The sequence below is a fragment of the Betta splendens genome, chromosome 19 (genome assembly GCF_900634795.4).
Source record: "Betta splendens chromosome 19, fBetSpl5.4, whole genome shotgun sequence".
Taxonomy (NCBI): Eukaryota; Metazoa; Chordata; class Actinopteri; order Anabantiformes; family Osphronemidae; genus Betta; species Betta splendens.
In genome coordinates, this window is record NC_040898.2 from 15141217 (window position 1) to 15160555 (window position 19339).

Sequence of the window (19339 nt, forward strand, 5' to 3'; positions counted from 1 at the left end):
ATAATCCACATAATCACTCCATAATGGCTTTTCACAAAGTTCAGACCCTCTCCAGCGTTGCATCTCTGACGGATCTGTGCAGACCTACAGAAAAGTGCAGCGGCCTTGTTTGGGATGGAGGCCGCTCTGTTCGTGCCCAGTGGGACCATGAGCAACCTCATCGCGGGTGAGCCGTGCTCCTCTTACTCTGCAGCGCCATGCCGTCAGAGCGGTCACGCGTGTCCCTCTCCTCCCTCCAGTGATGGTGCACTGCCCGGCGCGTGGCGATGAGATCATTGTGGGCGATCTGTCCCATCTACACATCTACGAGCAGGGGGGCAGTGCCCAGGTGAGCTGCGCGTTCGTTGTTCGATGTTGTGCGCTCGCAGGACACCTGTGTGTTGTTGTCGTGCTGCTGCAGCTGGCTGGCGTCCACTCCGCCACCGTCACCACCCTCCCTGACGGGACGTTTGACCTGAACCAGCTGGAGCTGAAGATCCGCCGCGGCTACCCGGACCCCCACTACCCGCGCTCCCGCCTGGTGTGTGTGGAGAACACGCACAACGTGCAGGGCGGCCGCGTGCTGCCTCTGGCCTTCCTGCAGGAGGTGTGTGAGGGCGCCGCCGGGCACTCGGCCGTGGAACGCCCTCCGCCTCAGGCTGCTCTGTTTCCGCCCCAAGGTGCGCGCTGTAGCCGACAGACACGGCCTGTCGGTGCACATGGACGGAGCCCGGGTGATGAACGCCGCCGTGGCCCTGGGGGTGTCTCCTTCCACCATCCTGCAGCACACGCACACCGTCAGCGTGTGTCTCTCCAAGGTGAGACCACAAAGCAACCGCCGCCGAGTGAAGCTGAGATGTGACTGATGATGTGTAACAGGGCCTGGGGGCCCCTGTGGGGACCCTGCTGGCCGGACCCCGAGACTTCGTATCCCGGGCGCTGCGGTGCCGTAAGGCCCTGGGGGGCGGGATGCGGCAGGCGGGGGTGCTGGCAGCCGCCGGGAAGTTTGCTCTGACGCATTTGGTGCAGAGGCTGGAGGAGGATCATCACAACGCGCAAACCTTCGCCCGAGGTCAGTATGTGTGTTTGAAGCTGTAACGGGCCCGGCTCCGCCCTCAGGGTCTGTTCTGCCCTCGCAGCTCTGCTCCAGTGCGACCCGGGCCTCTTCGCTGTGGACGCGGCGGCCGTGGAGACGAACATCCTGCGGTTCTGTCTGCCGGAGCCCGGTCTGGGTCCCTCTGAGTTCTGCGCCCGCATGGCTCGGGTGTGCGAGGGGGAGGAGGCGGCGCTGGGACAGGGCGTGCGAGTTCTCATGTGCCCTCATTTTGGGAATTCGGTCCGGGCCGTGTGGCATCTGGGGGTGTCCTCTGAAGACACGCAGCTGGCCATCGGCAAGATGGAGTTTGTGGCTTCACAGTATTTGAAGGAAAAGCATGAGTGAAAGCTGAGCATTCAAAATGTGTTGTCTGATCACTACAGCCAAGAAACAGTATAAAAACTCAAACATGATACAAGCACAATTTTTATTGTTTTTATTAATAATTATTTGTTTCAGTCTTTGATCCATCATACATAATGGGCCTTATAGTTTAGCTTTCATTTGTCCCTCTGCAAATGTTTTCAGATAGATAATCTGCTTCACAGCGTCTCTTTATTTACACTATTACACAAATAGAATATGTTTCTACAGCTGCATTAGTTCTTACCTTCTCTGTCAAACCTTCTTTAATTACAGAAACATCTTTCAAGAGTTTCTATAATGTAGTTATTAAACAGAAGAGGAAATGGGGCTGTGCTGGTAGCTTTTATTTCCGTGCTGTGCGCAGCAAAAACAGCATTTTCTTAATAACGCAAAGGCCTCATTACTCGCTAACAAGTCACTCCCGCGGTGCGTGGAAGAGAAAAGAAACCTGGCAGCGGTGGGATTCGAACCCACGCCATCGAAATGACTGGAGCCTAAATCCAGCGCCTTAGACCACTCGGCCACGCTACCGACACATTCACCACGCCCCGAATGAGTGATTTTATAGGGGTAGCGTCCACAGCGTGTAAAAGACTTCATTCATTTTTGTTTCACCCAAGACTGACGTTGCTCGGCCACATTAATATTACGATAACAATTCTACGTTATCTACGTTACGTTAGTTTCTGTTAAGAGGAAAGTTAAGAGAAACTTCCGTTCAGACAAAAAGCAACGTGTTCTGCTTTTACAAAGCTTTTAAGCTTTTGGCGTTTGTTGAACTATTTGCCGAAGCCTTAAGTTCCTACATAACTGGAGAAGTAATAGAACAGCATTTATTAATAGCATTGAAGTAAAGATAAACGATTTATTTAAAAAAGTGATATAATGCGAGCCTGGTTTTATACCCCATTTGAAGTCAGTCTAGTGGTTAGTCGGTCATAAATCTTCCTATTAGTTTATTATTAGTAATAGTACATGTAACTATATATATTTAAGTGCTTTCGGAGCTGGCGTTAGCCTGGTCTTGTACGCGTTCGCTCTCCCTTTATTTTTAATGCTCGTGTAATGGAAGTAGCTGCTATTAGCTAGTTGAGCTGCTATCAGAGAGCAGCTCATGGGGTCAAAATTTTTTAAAATTAAAAATACTAATCAAGAACGCTTTCTTAATGTCTGCAGCATGGCACAATTTTCATTTCATTACTGGTGTACGTAAGTAAGTGACAAATTAACCTGGTGAATCGTGAACCATCACAATATTCTACACATGCTAAAATACCAGACGCACTGGCCTGAAGGAAAACACTAGACTTTCTGTAGGTTTTCTCATGAGTCTGAGAACGTTCTGTCGTCCTGGAGCAGAAAGCAACCAACCCCCAACGCCCTCAATGCTGCTTTCACGTTCTCTGTCATTGTCGTACATATAAAACTTGTTTACTATACGGTACATGTACAATAGGGATTATGCGTCACCTCAAGCTTGAAAGATTAACAAACAACAATATAATATAATAATCCAAAATACCAAAGCAGTAACACATGCACAATATTTTCATAAAGATAAAGTACAAGCATGTGTGTAAGCTGCTACTAGGTTAAAAAGAGGATCGTAATGTCCCTGCTTTTGTCCCCGGTGACGTTTCATATTTCCAAGTGTGGTGAAAGCGTCAGGAGACGTGGGCGTGGCTACGGAGCGACGCTGGTACGTGCCGAAGGCCCTCGTAGCGGTGGAGGACTGGATGTTCCAGTACAGTCCGCTGGCAGGCGCGTCCCCGAACCGTCCCCGGACCCGTAGGAGTCAGAGGAGAACCAGGACCGACCCACCAGCGTCTTGGTCTGGTGTCTGAGTGGAGTCCTTTGTGAAACCTTATGAGAAGCCGAGCGCTGGAGGAGCGAGGTCCTGGCGGCTCCGCTGTCACATTGTGTCCACACGGAGATTTGTGCTCGTAAGGTCGGTGCTTTAACTAAGAAAGCAGCTCAGAAACGGCGCGTGCATGGCGGTACTGCTCGGTACTGCTCAGTTCCACTCAGTTCTACTCAATTCTGCTCAGTACTGCTCAGTAACGGTGCGTTCTAATAGCGTGTGTCGATAGTAAACATGTCCGTTCTGCTGCTGCTCAATGGAGCACATTGTTACAGCAGCACTGACTTTTGTGTGTGTGTGTGTGTGTGTGTGTGCACGCGCGCGTGCATGCATGCATGCGCCAAAACCTGACAGAACTAATACTAATAAAAGTAATGTCAACCTAATCTTATCGTATCAAGTCTTTAGCTAGCTGTTAGATGTTATACGTGTGTAATGACGTTTGTACCTGCTGAACATATAACATTGCATGCATAGCTTGCACAGTTGTATTGATTGACAGTATCTGTGCACATACGGTCACAACTAACAAACATACATTGTTTATGCATCGCGCTGCAGCCATGATGCAGGGCGATGTGTACACACACACACACACACACACACACACACACACACATAATTACCCCTGCACTGGCTCCGTTTTCCACTCATGCATCTCTCCTCTCTTGTGCACCACAGCAGACGTCATGGAGGACGAACTGATGTTCAGCATGGAGGAGGAGGGAAGTGCCACTAGAGCCCCTGCACAACGACAGGGCTCCAAGCAGCGGGCGTCCTCCCTCAGTGACGATGAGGACGATGAACACTTCATCTGCCCCATCCTGCACGACCCGTCCAAAGAAATCTGCCATTACTTGAAGGATCTAGTCAACACCCGGCAGCTGTCGAACTCTCTTCCTAAGAGCAGCTTTACGTACAAGGTGGGCTGTTTCCCTGGCAACGTGATGCCAAATGTAGCATAAAAGGTGCAGAGTCAGCAGATGTTAAATTAATGTAACTTTAAGGCGTGCTGGGTTTAGTATGTTGTCACCTCAGGCCTCAGCTGTGTAAACAGCTCTTTGCCTAATAAGGAGATGTGAGCCGTGCATGCCTGCACACACGTAGAAGCATGTTACTGCGAGCTACATGTGTGCATCTGTTTATGGAAGTGGAAGCTATCAGCTGCCTCTTCAGAACAGGAAGCACCAGAGGCTTGTTCACCTCATGTCACACGGCCCTGTGTAAACACAGCCCTCGCTCACCACAGCGCTGCACCCCGGCCAACTTGAACGGCCTGTTCAGGTCCTTTAAAGCAACATGGAAGCAAGTGTCATGTGACGCAGAGCTGCATAACGTGTGTGCTGATGAAACGACGTTCGTTTTCTTCACCTCTCTGAATAGAACCAGACAGAAACTGTGGCAGAACCTGGGTCGTACAGGGTTCTGTCTGAGAGTGCACGGGTACGTTACCGATCGTGTTTTTCTCCCTCCCTCCCTCCCCCACGCCTCCCTTCTCCTCATTCCACTCTGTAATTTTCTGCCCTTTGCTTGGAAAGTTCTTTTCCTTTGCAGCAGCACAAATTCCTCCCATTTTCATTTCTCATAACTCTTATTCTTTTTTCTGATGTAGTATTGCATCTTCCCGTTTTTAATTTGATTGCTTCACCACAATCATCAGAATCTTAACACTGTTATTGTACAAAATTGGACTAAAACTGTTTTTGTTAGTCCTGGTTATGGAAAATGTAATTTATCCTCTTCTTGGAGAGAATGTAGGTAAAGTCCATTCTGAGCGTGGCTGCAGGTCAGTGCTGTTTGAGCCCTTGTCATGTCTGTGACAGCGCGTCAGACCTTGTTCACCTGCAGGTCGGAGATGTGTCGCCTGCTTCTCATCAAACAGACGCAACCATTTGCTCTAAATATAAACGCAAGGTCCTAAATGTCTGGACAGTGAGCAGCCGTATACGAGGGAGACGTGCAGCTATAGCTCAGCGTGGCTCAGGGCTAGAGTTACTGCAGCAGGTTGGGATTACTAGTGACATTTGATTCATGGATCCCACTTCCAAGGTTATTTTTTGAAAATAGCTCGACTGCATTTGGCCTGAAATGTCTGACGGAAGTCATTTTTATCATAGGCAGCTATATAGGCTATGATGAAATGACCTTTGAGTGGGATTTAATTTAGTGGGGAAAAGACTTTTTAAAGATCATGTGTCTTCCTGCTGTTTCTATGTCTTTCTTCCTTTTCAAGCTTCCTCTTATTCTTATAATCTCATAGTCATCTCCAACTCACTCTGCCTTGTAGCAGGCAGCAGCTCACATTGTGTGTCCCTCAGTTTGTTGGTTAATCATTTACGTTGTTGTTGACTAGCCCTAAGCTAAAAGCAACAACTTAACACACAGCTTGGATTTGTTATGCAAATGTCAACACTTCTCCAAATAGCTGTCATGTTTTCCTTTCAAACCCATGTTGCGTGAAGTCACACACTGTCCGCTAATAAGATCAGCCTTTCTTCATGGTGACAGGAGACGTGGAGACATGCGATCCAAAAGGCCAGAGCGATGCCCGACCCCTGGGCGCAGTTTCATCTGGAGGAAATCGAGACCGAGCCTTGTATTCGCTACAGGTACGAGCGACAGGCAAAGTGAGACCACACAGGAAAGTGAAATCCACAGATGAAGGAAGTGTCTCAACAGTTGTGTTTCATACGCCATCATCAGTTTAAACGCACGTTCCATGCAGCTGCAGGGTTTCTGTTGACACTCATCATTCATGGTTATTGTCTCATATAGTGGGCGGGACGCTGAGTGCACACAAACGTTATTATGATCCGCAGGATCATTAAATAAACTGCTCAAACAAGAGATGAGTGAGGTGAAGTGGGTGTGTGAGGAGAGCAGGACAAAAACACATTCCTGGACCTGTGTGTGTGTGTTACGTAACGCAGCCGTCATGGGCTTGCAGCGAGGCGGGATCGTTGGGAGCTGGGATTTGCTCCTGTGCTTTTTCCCCTGTGCTAATTTTACCCAGTGCACCCTCCCCCGTCTTATCCCTGCCCTCGAGTCTGAACCTAGTGTAATGAAAGCCACAGTACACCACGTTCCCATGCTAGAGGGCTGCTCTGTTGGACGTGTGTGCAGAGGAGCTCAGGTTTCAGCTGTGAAGTCCTGCAGCTGCAGCTTTCATTTAACCTCACAAACACAACACACTGACCCACATACAGTACGCGGCGTGTAAACCAAATTGGCTGCGTGAGGTCTTTATATAAACTACTTAAATCCCTTTATTAACAGCAAATGGAACTCAATAGACACAGAAATGGATGCCAGCAAAACAGGCGTGGTTCTGAAAGAAAACACAACCTTTGTGCTTCATTGTTCTGTCGTTAGTCTTTTCCCCAGAGAGGAAACTGGGCACGCTGTGTTCCTCCATGATAAGACTGTATAGTACATAAGAAGCAGCTCGGTGACCACCTTCTCTGAAGGACTTGTAGCGTAGCAGGTGGAAAAACAAACCAGAGCCCCGATCTCCCTGTAGAGCTGGGTCACAGGTTCTGAGTCGTCACATAGTAAAGTCCAGCAGCACCGGCATCACAGATTGTTGAACTTCACTGGCACACGAGGAATCACAAGCAGGTTTCATACGTGATGAATGTCATCACCTAATGCAGATATTCTCTGGTTGAACATCTCTGCAGGTACAATGCCGTCAAAGGAGAATGGGCCCAAGACAAGGTCCACATCAAGATGGCCGCCCAGGTAACGAGCAGGCTGCTTAGCCAGTGTTTGAGGAAACGCTCCGCTGCTGGTTCTTAACCGTTGTCTGACTCCCCCACAGCCGTTTGGGAAAGGGGCCATGAGGGAGTGCTTCAGAACGTAAGTGCAGTTACTACATTGTGTTGCAGCCGTCTGTAAACATGCAGGCGGCAGGTCCACATTCCTCACGTCGACTCGCCGCTGGTTGCTTTAGGAGTTTGACAGCTACACATGGTTCTGCTTAGAATATCACACCGAGCCGCTATCAGACGCATGGAGCTTCCCAAGCTTTGCTTCTACTGTTGCTCCCATCGTTCCTCATACTTTAACTTAAACACGGGTTATGATTTTAAGGCTGCTCCACTGGGTTGACCCCTGCATGACCCTAGAGAATGTGTGGAAAATGGACAATGGTCTAGTCTGGTCTCATTGTTAATTTGATCCTCCTTTCTGCTGAGTTGCAGATCACCACCATCCCCCACACATTCCCTCCACATTTTTGCTCTTTGCTGCTGCAGTATCTCACACAAGAATTTCCCTCTGGTGACCCCGAGTATGAAAATACATCTGCAACCTGCTGCAAGTCCAAACAAGCTCGGTCCTAATGAAGACGCTGCCCTGCTCTGTTGATCAATTCCCCTGGGAGCTGCGGCTTCAAATAGCATCGTCATGTACACATCAACCTGGCCCTTGTGTAAATGCTTGTAGTCTGTGATTTAAGTCTAGAAGCCACACGCTTAAATCAGCAGATGCAGCTCTGCTCTCTGATAGAATATCTGGTGCTTTTCTTCTAGGAAGAAGTTGTCCAATTTCTCACACAGCAGCAACTGGAAGTCAGCGTCTAACTACGTGTCCAAGCGTTACATGGAGACGGTGGATAGAGACGTCTACTTCGAAGACGTGCGGCTGCAGATGGAGGCCAAGCTCTGGGGAGAAGAGTACAACCGCCATCGCCCTCCCAAGCAGGTAGAACCCTGAGGAAATCCAGGACCAGAGTCTGCAGCTAAGGATTGGTTACATCATTGATTTATAGAGAATCGGTTCATTTGTATCATGTTTATCACAAGGTGACGTCTGTAAAAGTCTTGTTTTGTCCAACCAATAGTCCAACATCTGCAGGGATGTTTGTCCTTATGCTGCACATACACTGTGTACACATAACATTTGATATGTGGGCGGAGCTTGTAAGGAAGCTGTGACCTGACTTTGCTGCTGATCTCCTCTTATTAATGCTCATTTCTTCCTGATCCAGGTGGACATCATGCAGATGTGTGTGGTGGAGATGACAGAAAGACCAGGCAAACCTCTCTTCCACTTGGAACACTACATCGAGGGGAAGTACATCAAGTACAACTCCAACTCCGGCTTCGTGAGGGACGACAACATCAGACTCACGCCTCAGGTGAGTGGCGCCACCCTGGTCCTGATACTCGTGGCCACTGGAGACTCTGATTCATGGCTTGTGTAACCTCCAGGCCTTTAGTCACTTCACCTTTGAGCGGTCTGGACACCAGCTGATCGTGGTGGACATCCAGGGAGTCGGAGATCTTTACACAGACCCTCAGATCCACACAGAGAAGGGAACTGACTTTGGAGATGGCAATCTAGGTACGGTTCTGTTTGACGTTAACACTGCCACATGCTTTTGCAAAGCCTCATTAGAGACGATTAGCAGTCATATGTGCGTTCTAGGTGTGCGAGGGATGGCGCTGTTCTTCCACTCGCACCTGTGTAACAAGATCTGTAAGAGCATGGGCCTGACACCTTTTGACCTGGCCCGCATAGAGAAGTCTCAGCTGGACTGCACCAACAAGCTGCTTGTAATTCCAACCTTTTGATATTTAAACACACGGATAGTCATAATAATATGCCTGAAAGATCTGAAGGGAAATGAAATATTTTGACCAGGTAGCGTCCTAGTCTTTCTAAGGACAGTTGTATGTGTTTGTGTCAGAAGTCGGCCCAGACGGTGCTGAGAGGCTGCGAGGAGCCGTGCGGTTCTCCGCGGGTACGCACCCTGTCAGCGAGCCGGGCGCCGCCGCTCTTATCCCGGCTGTCCGAGACCTCGTCTGCAGACGAGAGCATGAGCGACGTGGAGTCCATTCCGTGCTCGCCTCTGGCGGCGCCCGGCTCCATGGGCAAGTCTCCCATCTGTATGTACCCCGACACGTACACGTCACACGCTCCGTGTCTTCATGCAGCTCAGCCTGATGAAGTGCTTCTACGTTTACAGGCTTGTCCTTTACCGGGATGTATGAACATGAACAACGAATGAGTAACAACAACAACACAGGTGAACACAAGGTGAGCGACATCCACTGAATGAGGCTCGTATGGACTTCATCCTGTGGCCCGTGGGTCTGATGCGCTGTGTCTGCAGGAGGCTGAGAACGGCAGTGACAGTGGCTACCCCAGCGAGAGGAGGAGCGAGGGCGACCCCAACGACCACGTCGACGGGGTAAACGCCTCCTGACCTTTGCCCTTTGATTTGACAGTTGATTTTCAGTGACAGGTGTGATCAGCTCGTACAGCTTCGACGTCTGTGACATTTACCAAGTGTAAAACGTCTTTGTGTTTGTGGAGTCTGAAGTAGAATGTAAACACTTAATCAGCCTAATTTAGTGTTTCAGCATTGACTGTATTGTGTCATCACGTAGGCTCACCATCGCTACCAAAGACATTATTCTGAGTCGGATGAGGACAGTGTCAGACGGGTAAAAAACCTAGAGAACAGTGTCTAACCAAACACCTTCATCCATCGTCTGCTGTTCTTCACCTCTTTCCCTCGTTCTCTTCCTTCACCTGTCTGATCAAACCCTCACCTGACCTCTGATCTCGCTGCTCTTGCTCTGTTTGCTCCTTCATTAGAGGAAGATGGTAGCTCCTCCAAGAGTCTCTGCAAACGTACATTCATTCACTCCTGATGACAAATGGGTGATTACTTGCATGGGCACGTGTCGGCCGAGCATCGCTCTGAATCTTTGACTGCATGATTCAAGTCAGTCAATATTGAGCAGCTGGTTAAAGTTGCGTCAGGGTTTTTATATGCACACTCAGTTTGAAAGTTAATTGACCTTTGGAACTGATAAACCATCTACCTCGTTTTACCACGGACCAACCTGCTGGTCTTTCTTCCATAGTAACTTTGTCTGTGTGTTCATGATCCTGTGCTTTGCATACGTTTGCATTCAGTCCATCAGGGGTGGACTCCTCCAACCCTGCTGGCGGAGCTTGACTTGCCTTTTCATTGCTTCCGACCGCTGTGTTGAAGAAAAGATGCTAAACTTCACTCCTCTCTTCTTCTACTGGCTGTTCAGCTGACAGAGGAGAAGTGGAGCTTCTTCCATTCATCTCGAGCTCACGTCCACCGACCTTCCTGTGTGGCCACTGAGGTGGAGCGACTGAATGCTCTGATGCAGAAGAAGATCGGCCAGTCAGTGCTTGGAAAGGTAGAAAACTCTGCACACACATGCAGTCATACTGTACTAACTAGACAAACAATCACAACATATGTGTTACATATACTCCTCCTGCTGCTCAGGTCCACCTGGCCATGGTCCGGTACCATGAAGCGGGCCGTTTCTGTGAGAAGGATGAGCAGTGGGATCAGGAGTCGGCCATGTTCCACCTGGAGCGAGCCGCCCTGTGTGGGGAGCTGGAGGCCATCATTGCCTTGGGACAGTGCTGTCTCCAGCTGCCTCATCACATCCTGCCAGACATGGAGCTGGAGGTACCGTGTGCGGTGCTGAGCCCATTGGACTTAGGCCACGTCTCCATCCTTGGTTTGTAACTAATTTGCGTTGTTGGCAGGACAATGCAGGAAACCGGATGAAAGGTTTCAAGTATCTGCTGCAGGCTGCTGAAGCTGGGGACAGATCTTCTATGATCACAGTAGCCCGAGCGTTTGATACTGGGATTAATCTGCCTGCTGGCAGGTTAGTGGGGGCCCAATACATCCATCACAGCAAACTGAGCAACAGGGGCAACGTCGCCCCCTGGTGGGAGGGAGACTGGCAGGCCGGAGCATTTCTTTACATATATGTCTTTGTTATTTCTCTCATTGTCCAGGAAGCAGGACTGGGAGGAGGCAATTCATTGGTATGACAACGTGCTGAACATGACGGACTACGATGAGGGAGGAGAGTTTGACGGAACGCAGGACGAGCCTCGCTACCTGCTGCTGGCCAGAGAGGCAGAGATGTACCAGGAGGGAGGCCACAGCCTCCCAGCAGACCCGCAGAAAGCAGGTTTGCTCCAGGATCAAATGTGCAGCCGTGAACATTGCCCTTTTTGCATTGATCAACGTTCGCCCTTTCCTCACCCCTGCAGGAGATCTGTTTACAGAGGCAGCAGAAGCTGCCATGGCGGCCATGAAAGGCAGGCTGGCCAACCAGTACTACATGAAAGCTGAGGAAGCGTGGGCGCTGATGGAGGAGTGACCACCGTTGCTGTGTCAGACTTTTTACACATTCAGGACTCGACCTGCGCTGATACTGTTTACATGTTTTTATTACAGAGCGTCTCTGTTGCTGCAGTGTGCGTGTGCTCAGGGGTCAGGATCCATCTTTCTCTCTCTTTCTTTCTGTTCTCTCTCTTTGTGAAGCTAGGCAGCCTGACTCCTCTTTCCTCTTCCGTTACCTGTTACCTTTGAACTAAGTGACTGTTGTTGAATGAATACAAAGGCCTTTAGAATCAGGAACAACTAAATGGTTTACTTACTTTGCCCCAAAATCAAATCACTTATGTTGGAAGAATGTATGTAATATGTTTGAAAGAATAAAACTGTATGATGAAGCCTGTGTTGTTATTGTATTGCCTTAACTGTACATCAGTAGATGCATAAACCATGATATAAATGTAAAAGTGAATATTAGTCTGGAAAACATTAATACACGAACAAAAAAAACAAAAACAATGAAAAGGACATTGAGATTCGTGATTATTCATTTATGCTTTTCTTTCTGTAAGTTTCGAGTAATTTATTTCATTCCTGTGTATATTTAGGATTTCATACCTATTTATTCAGAATCACGTGCAGCTGGACATGTGGCTGTTTATTCAAAATATCAGTAACGTACCACTTAACCTCTCGTGAGTGATCACGATCATAAAATAGTTGTTGGGATCTTTTCATTGAGGTAGCGTGGCCGAGCGGTCTAAGGCGCTGGATTAAGGCTCCAGTCTCTTCGGGGGCGTGGGTTCGAATCCCACCGCTGCCATAAGATTTTTATGCGGCGATTCTAACTGACTATTAAATATTTATATGGGCCTTAAAATATTTATACGTTTATAGACATATAATCATCTATTCTTGTTTTGAATTGATTCGGAGTCATTTTCCTCTCCCGCTTTGCATTGTGGTCCGGGCTCCACCCCACGTGTCTGCGTGCGGCAGAGTCAACATGCAGCAGACTTCAGCTGGAGTTAGCGTGAGTTAGGTTCCCCTGTGTGTGCCCGGTTCTGGACCGTCCATTCACGGATGAGGTAGCTGGCGCTGTTCAGCGAAGTGTGCGGGTGAGAGCACAACTTGCGTGGAACTGAAGACGTGTTGAATTAGGCCCCGCTGACTCACTGTGTGTGTTTTTCTGGTGCGCCAAGCTACTTTGCTAATGCTAGGCTAAAGCAGGTTAAGGCTAACTTACGTTAGCTACCTGCGTTTGCTTGTACTTTTGAGTTAGACGAGTATGAGCCGAGCGTGTAGACATTTTATAGGGATACTTTACATGAGTATATTTCTAAATCAAATTTAAACTCTGTGCATGTGACAAGTTTCCAAAAGGTTGTTGCTACTTGGCTAATCATGTTAACGCAGTCTCAATAGGTGTTTTAGTAGCATTTCATTGTTAAACATATGTCATTTTAGTCTTTGATGTTTAATTATAACGTGACTCATGACGTTTCTGTCGGACCTGTTTTAGATATTGCACGATCTTGCATCACGTGACGTTTACCTGGCAGTAATGTCGGTGATGTGACCACGTAACAAACTGCACGATCTGCGGCTTTACTGTCTAAAGCTTTATGATTTTAAGGGTTTACTTTATTCATGGGGGTCAGTGAAACCACAGGTTTCACTCTGATTTAACCCTGACGGTGGGCTTCACATTGTTCTTGTTAATCCACCAGCTGCATCTTTGTTCTGTGCAGCCGCCCGCAGCACAGGGACAGGAGCCTGTACTGAGATCCCTGTGTGCTTTGGTTCCCAGGTTGGATCTCTGGATCTCTGGGATCGACTGCTCTCATCTGTCGCTTCCTCGCTTTGCTTGTGTCAACATGGCGAGCGGAGATGATGATGACCCCATCATAGAGGAGGTACGTCACTGCATCGTGACACTGTCACATTCATGTGTGCTGTGGAGGTGATGAACTTAAATTGCTTTTTCTCTTTCTGTTAGATTGATGTGTATCTTGCTAAAAGCCTCGCAGACAAGCTGTATCTTTTCCAGGTAAGCTTTAAAGAGCTTTATGAATTCTCCTGTGAGCACTTGACCCCGTGGTTCCTCTACAGTGTTCAGTGTGTCTGTTGCTTTCCCTCACAGTATCCTGTCAGACCTTCCACTATGACCTATGATGATGTTGACCACCTGGCAGCTAAGATCAAGCCCAAACAGCAAAGGGTAAAACATTACGCTGTTCTTATGCTTATTAATCTTTTATTAGCACCAAGGAATATACTGAACACAAGATAACTTCTGTCCTTCATACCTTTATAGTGTTTCCTTCTTATTTTAAATGTTACAGGTGGAGTTGGAGATGGCCATCAACGCAATGAGTCCCAACTACTGTCGCAGCAAAGGAGAGCAGATTGCTCTGAATGTGGACGGCACGGGTTATGATGAAACCAACACCTACTCAGCGTATGTCTGCACTCAGCACCGCCCGTACTCAGCGCTAGTGTTAGTGCGTGAAGGCCACAGCTGTCAGACACTTGACGTTTATTTCCCCTTTTTTGCAGGAAACTGATGGACAAGCAGACCTTCTCCTCCATCCAGGCAACCACCAACACCTCCAGATACGCTGCTGCTGTGTTTCGCAAAGGTCTGAATACGAACATGCTCCAGTAGAGTCCACTGTAGTTTCTGTTACTATACAATGTTTTAATAGAAAATGACCTAAAATGGTGTCTGTATGTATGAAATAAGGTTTAATAATAAGAGAACGATTTGGTTCATGATTGGTAACTTCTTTCTACCAATAGGTGAACTTCACATTACACCTCTGACGGGAATTCTCCAGCTGAGGCCCAGCTTCTCCTACTTGGACAAGGCTGACAGCAAAACCAGAGAAAGGGAGGCGGCCAATGAGGGTGAGCGTGTTAATACGAAAGCTATAAAAACGCTTTAGCTAAGTTTATCTAAGCTCATTGATAGCTGACTTACATGTGCAGGTGGAGACTCCTCCCAAGATGAAGCTGAGGAGGAGGCCAAGGCCATCACGGTGAGACGCTGTGCACACACACACACTCCCTCAGTCCCCACATGAGCCTCTCGTGTTGAAGTTTCCTACATGTTTGGCTGCAGGTGAGGTTTGCTCGTCCTGAGTCAGAGCAGGCTCGACAGAGAAGGATCCAGTCCTATGAATTCCTCCAGAAGAAGCAGGCGGAGGAGCCGTGGGTTCACCTTCACTACCATGGGGTTAAGGTGGGGGTCCGCTCACTGACTGGACATGTTCAGCGCTCTATTGTTTTCAACTTTCCATTCAAAGTTTGTCTCATCCATCTCGTTTAATTATAGGACAGTCGCTCAGAGCATGAACGGCAGTACCTGTTCTGTCAGTCAGCTGACGCCTCGGAGAACTCTGAACTGGTCAAAACCCCTAAGTGAGTATGAACACGCGAGATTTGGTGTGTCTTCTAGTGCTATCACTGATGGTAATTACTCACTCCTCCGCTCCCCCGCGTTCTTAGGGAGTACCTGTCGATGCTGATGCCTCCTCTCGCAGAGGAAAAAGTGTGAGTACTGCTCATTCATCCACAGGAACATCACATGCCATCATGAGTCATTCCTGTCATCTCATCCTTGTCAGTGTGAAGCCTGTGGGTCCAAGTAATGTGCTGTCCATGGCTCAGCTCCGCACCCTGCCCCTTGGAGAGCAGGTCAAGACCCTGATGAAAAACGGTAGGATAGAACCCATCCACGCACCAGCTTAGTGCTTGGTGCTGTCATGTTAAATTTGAATGTTCTGTCCTATCCTTTGTCTCAAGTCAAGGTTATGCCGTTTGCCAACCTGATGGGACTGCTGGCGTCCGGCACAGACTCCGTCTCAGTGCTGCGCTGCATCCAGCAGGTGGCGCTACTGGTTCAGGGAAACTGGGTCGTCAAGAGGTGAGTCCCACTGACTTATTGTGACCACAGTGTAATTAATTAAAGGCACAACTTACACATTCCCCAGGCGTGTTGAGTAATGCTCCCATGTTTCCTCTCTAGTGATGTCCTGTATCCTAAGAACACGTGCAGCGCTCACAGCGGCGTTCCTGCAGAAGTGCTGTGTCGCGGCAGAGACTTTGTGGTGAGCTGCTGAAATAAAACTAACCGAGCTGGATGATTGGTGGAGCGGAATTCTGACCCAGTTGCTCCTTTCTCAGATGTGGAGGTTCACTCTGGAGCGCTCTGTGATGAGGAAGGAGATTGCATCCATCATTAAAGTAAGTGTTAATGTGGCACATAGTGAGCATGCCAACCGTCCCACAGGCTGTAACATAACAGTCTATTTGCAAGGATGTTGGTTTCCCAGGAGAACGTGGTTCTCCAAGCGGGAACGTTTTCAAACACTCGCTCTAGTTTGTGTCTGAGACCTGCTGACGGCTCCCTTCTTCACTGGCAGCTCCCTCCAGAGGACGTCAAGGAGTTCCTGGAGCACGTGGCTGCTCCTCGGATCAACCGGGGCTGGGAGTTCCTGTTGCCCACTGATGTCGACTTCATCAATAAACACCCAGATGTGACCCACAGGCAGCACATGCTGTGGGTCGGCATCCAGAGCAAGTAGGCGCCACTCAGACACCGGAGGGATGGGCTTTAAGGGAACTCTGTTAACAGATGTCTCCTCTCTCCCAAGGCTGGAAAAGGTGTTCAACTTCTGTAAAGAAGACTTCATGCCAAAGAGCGCTCCTCAGCCAGGTGGGTACTGACTCATAGCTACATGCAGCCATGCTTGTTCAGGGGAATCAGGCCGGCGTGTGCCTTGCAGAGCCCGTCCACGTGAGCGGGGAGCAGCGGCTGCAGAGGGCTCAGGAGCGGGCCCGAGAAACCCAGTCGTCCCTCCAGAAGGAGCTGGACGCCAGACGGGCCGGCGCCGACAGGCAGGACGAGCCCATGGACGCGTCCTCGGTTCCCAACGGCTGCGTGAACGGTTACCCCAGCGCCACCTCCCCCGGCTTCGATCACGCCAACGGCACCGCGCCGTCGCAGGAGCTGCAGGACTTTGTCACCAAGACTTTCCAGAAGCACTTTGTCATGACTCTGAACGAACTGAAGCGGCTGTTGAACCTGCACATGGCGTCCATGCCGGCGGGGCAGGCCGCCTTCCACTCGGTCTCGGACCACATGCTGCAGGACACCATCCTGCTCTGCCACTGCAGGCAGATCCTGGTGCCCGTGAGTATGAGTTCCACACTCACACCCTGCGTCGTGTTGGGCTTGTAAAAGATCCTGATAATCCAGTTTGAAATGGTATCATGTTGCCTGGAGGCAGGAAATAACTGAGGAGGTTAAAAAGTAATAACAGATTTAACAAGACATTTGTTCGCCCTGGGCCACAAATACTTTAATATGGAATGTGGCGTTGTCCCTGGTCACAGGTCTTTGTGTTGTTATTAAGAGAGAAAGTTGAGGTTTAATGAAATATTAATGACTGATGTAGTGTAGGAAGCTAAGGGGTCAAAGGTGATGGGCGTTCAGAACCTCTTTCACACCACACCTGCTGATGTTCTGCTTCACCTGCTCACTGAGCTCTCAGTCCCTGGATGAGCAGGCTTTACTGACCTCTGCTCTCACATTTCTCCCCAACGTAACGTCTTTAACGGTCGTTTTTGTCCCTTGAAGAGGAATCTGTGCAGTTACCGCCGTTCTCAGGTTCCAGTTGAGCTCCAGCAGCCACCTGACACCTCTGTTTGGACCAAGGCTGCGGTTTGTGTTGCGTGATCATTCTGAGTCTCGTGTGATGTTGGCTCTGTGGTCTGAGCCACATCCTCTTGTTCTGAGCAGCCAGGTTTCACTGGACTCCCTGTGTCCTGGTTCAGGTCTAATCCCAACGTGGAGCCGTTCTTCCTTATGCAACACACAACAACACATAATTGGCTTCACAGCTAAGCTCCTTACTTCCCAGCTAGGTGTTTATCCAGGTGGGTGTTTGCAAACGCAGGCTGATCTGGAATCAGGGTGTGTCCTGTACATCACTGTAACTTTCATCTTTGGCTGTTCGACTGTCTCTGGGTCAGTGTCTGGATGATTCATCCTGGTTCATCTGGCTCATTGTGTGTTGAATTGAATTGAATGTGGATTCAATTCAATTTTTCAATTGAAGCTGTTCAACATGAAATTGTTGTTGTATTGACTTGACTCTCAAAAAGATAAATTATAGAGTTGGATGGATTTTAGCATCAGACTGCTGCGCTAGTGGCTAGAAAGGTTTTAATGATCAAATCTGCAATCTGACTGTGAATTAGCTGTCATACTGACTCTGATCTTCTCTCAGTTTCCTGCTCAGAGCACAGCAGCCCGTGATGAGCAGAAGGTGTTCGGTCTGTGGGAGACTGGGCAGAATTTTGACAAGGTAAACACTTAGGTTTTGTTCTGCATGCAGACTTCTATAGCTCAGACACAAACCACAGCCGCCTTCAAGCTCTGAGGGGAAGAACAGAGTGTGGTGTCTGCGCAGGCAACTCCATCACAAACAGAACACAGCTGCAAGTTTCCTGTTATCGTATCTTCTGTAACTGTGGAAGCAGCAGGTGGTCTAGGCTCCACAGACCCTAACCATCAGCCTGTTTGTCCTCTGCAGTATCGTCGGCTGCTCTTTGACATGTTCTTGAAGAACTATCGGCTCAGGAGGAGCACGATACAAACCAAACTAGCAGAGGAGCTCGGCGAGGTCCCAAAGGCCGACATCGACCGGCTGCTGAGTGTGAGACGAGCGACACGACGGAACATCTGCCCCGAAACCAGCCGCTTGTCTCGGTTCTAACCGTCTCCTTCGTTGCAGGAGTGCTGCAAGAGCCACGCGGGCATGTGGTACCTGAAGGGGACGATACAGTCCTGACACTAAGACCTGCCCTCTGTGGTCACCGTCAGCCAATCCAATCATCTCCCAGGTGTCCGGTGGGCGGGCAGTCAGACGAGAGCCAATCACAGCTCACTGAGGGTTGCAACAGGTGGACAAAGATGTCGGCCCTGATTTCTGCTCTGCTCAACACTCTAGAAGGATAACTATCATTTACGAGTAGATTCTTTTGAATTATAGTGGATACTAATGAAAGCAGCCCCAACTCTGATTGCTTTCATTTTACTCCTGATTTGTTTAGAGAAAACACTTGATCATGAGTGATGTTTAAAGGCCTTCTGGATAAAAACCTTATGAACACATTTTTTCCATCAGGGTTAAGTTATTACCACTGTTAAAACCAGGCTTCTCTCCTGGGGGGCAATAATAAAATATATGGAGGCACTTAAGGAATCATTGCCAAACTTTAAAAGCCAATATGTTAGAAGCAAAAGAACAGAAACGGTGCAAAAGGTTCCTGATTTCAATTTTTTCCTTTGTTGAACCGAGAGTATTTTGGTAAATCAATGAGCTGGAAACAGATGCTGACTGTGGCTTCAGGTGGATCTACTGGATTCTAAAGTCTGTTAACTTTGTTTTCCTTGGATGAATGTTTGATGGTTTTATTTGCGTGGCCATAAATAAGCAGTTTGAAGTTGTATTTGGTTATGCGGTTGTTGACCTGCAGAGATGTGGACGATGGAGGGAGGCTGTATTATCATGTGCTGCTATCTCTGGTCAAAGTGCCTCTGCCATTACTGGATTCAGGACAAACTCCCTCTGTTCACTTGACAGATCACAGCAGCAAAAACCTTGGTTTTCACTTCAGTACTTTATGAAAAACGTAGTTTTCTCAATTGAAAATGTGCTACGTTATCAAATACGTTTCCCTTATTTGTTACTTTGCTCAATAAACTGCTAACTTGTCATGTGATCCATTGTCATCAGTGGTTAAACAGGATCTGAAGCTGGTCACACTACAAGGACTTAGTGGGAGGAAACCCAGCGTTTGTGTTGAATAAAGTGGACAGTGTTTGCTTCAT

General features: G+C 48.6%; 3 protein-coding genes and 2 non-coding genes across 12 annotated transcripts in view; 4 read left to right on the forward strand and 1 right to left on the reverse strand.

The window, feature by feature from the left end:
* tha1 (threonine aldolase 1) overlaps positions 1-1493 on the forward strand; it is a 2020-nt gene extending 527 nt beyond the window's left edge. The window contains exons 2-7 of the mRNA XM_029134294.3: positions 83-166; positions 240-328; positions 401-586; positions 660-797; positions 859-1051; positions 1119-1493. Of these exons, the coding sequence (XP_028990127.1) occupies positions 83-166; positions 240-328; positions 401-586; positions 660-797; positions 859-1051; positions 1119-1420 (992 nt within the window). The 3' untranslated portion in view covers positions 1421-1493. The remainder of the gene's footprint in view (positions 1-82; positions 167-239; positions 329-400; positions 587-659; positions 798-858; positions 1052-1118) is intronic.
* A 397-nt stretch (positions 1494-1890) lies between these two features.
* trnal-uag (transfer RNA leucine (anticodon UAG)) lies at positions 1891-1972 on the reverse strand. The gene has a single exon. It is a non-coding gene; the product is annotated as a tRNA-Leu (tRNA).
* A 1154-nt stretch (positions 1973-3126) lies between these two features.
* eef2k (eukaryotic elongation factor 2 kinase) lies at positions 3127-11834 on the forward strand. 7 transcript variants are annotated; one of them, XM_029134232.3, is made up of 19 exons: positions 3127-3389; positions 3984-4225; positions 4686-4745; positions 5811-5911; positions 6983-7043; positions 7123-7160; positions 7835-8006; positions 8293-8442; positions 8516-8648; positions 8733-8860; positions 8998-9193; positions 9274-9344; positions 9421-9498; positions 9909-9974; positions 10358-10489; positions 10582-10770; positions 10851-10975; positions 11109-11287; positions 11370-11834. In XM_029134232.3, exons 2-19 carry the CDS (start codon positions 3992-3994, stop codon positions 11477-11479), a joined length of 2223 nt encoding a protein of 740 aa, XP_028990065.1. In that variant the 5' UTR covers positions 3127-3389; positions 3984-3991; the 3' UTR covers positions 11480-11834. The 7 variants fall into 7 exon arrangements, with proteins under 7 accessions (XP_028990065.1, XP_028990064.1, XP_028990066.1 ...); XM_029134231.3 differs by having other exon boundaries at positions 3987-4225; positions 8995-9193; XM_029134233.3 differs by lacking the exon at positions 9909-9974 and adding an exon at positions 9698-9754 and having other exon boundaries at positions 3128-3389; positions 8995-9193.
* A 343-nt stretch (positions 11835-12177) lies between these two features.
* On the forward strand, positions 12178-12259 carry trnal-aag (transfer RNA leucine (anticodon AAG)). The gene has a single exon. It is a non-coding gene; the product is annotated as a tRNA-Leu (tRNA).
* A 137-nt stretch (positions 12260-12396) lies between these two features.
* On the forward strand, positions 12397-19223 carry polr3e (polymerase (RNA) III (DNA directed) polypeptide E). 2 transcript variants are annotated; one of them, XM_029134253.3, is made up of 21 exons: positions 12397-12554; positions 13247-13352; positions 13436-13486; positions 13580-13657; positions 13782-13897; positions 13996-14078; positions 14239-14346; positions 14428-14477; positions 14561-14680; positions 14774-14859; positions 14947-14991; positions 15066-15157; positions 15244-15364; positions 15467-15548; positions 15625-15684; positions 15864-16021; positions 16095-16156; positions 16227-16633; positions 17733-17810; positions 18039-18161; positions 18240-19223. In XM_029134253.3, exons 2-21 carry the CDS (start codon positions 13314-13316, stop codon positions 18294-18296), a joined length of 2016 nt encoding a protein of 671 aa, XP_028990086.1. In that variant the 5' UTR covers positions 12397-12554; positions 13247-13313; the 3' UTR covers positions 18297-19223. The 2 variants fall into 2 exon arrangements, with proteins under 2 accessions (XP_028990086.1, XP_028990088.1); XM_029134255.3 differs by having other exon boundaries at positions 12398-12554; positions 13188-13352.
* The last annotated feature ends 116 nt before the right edge of the window (positions 19224-19339 follow it).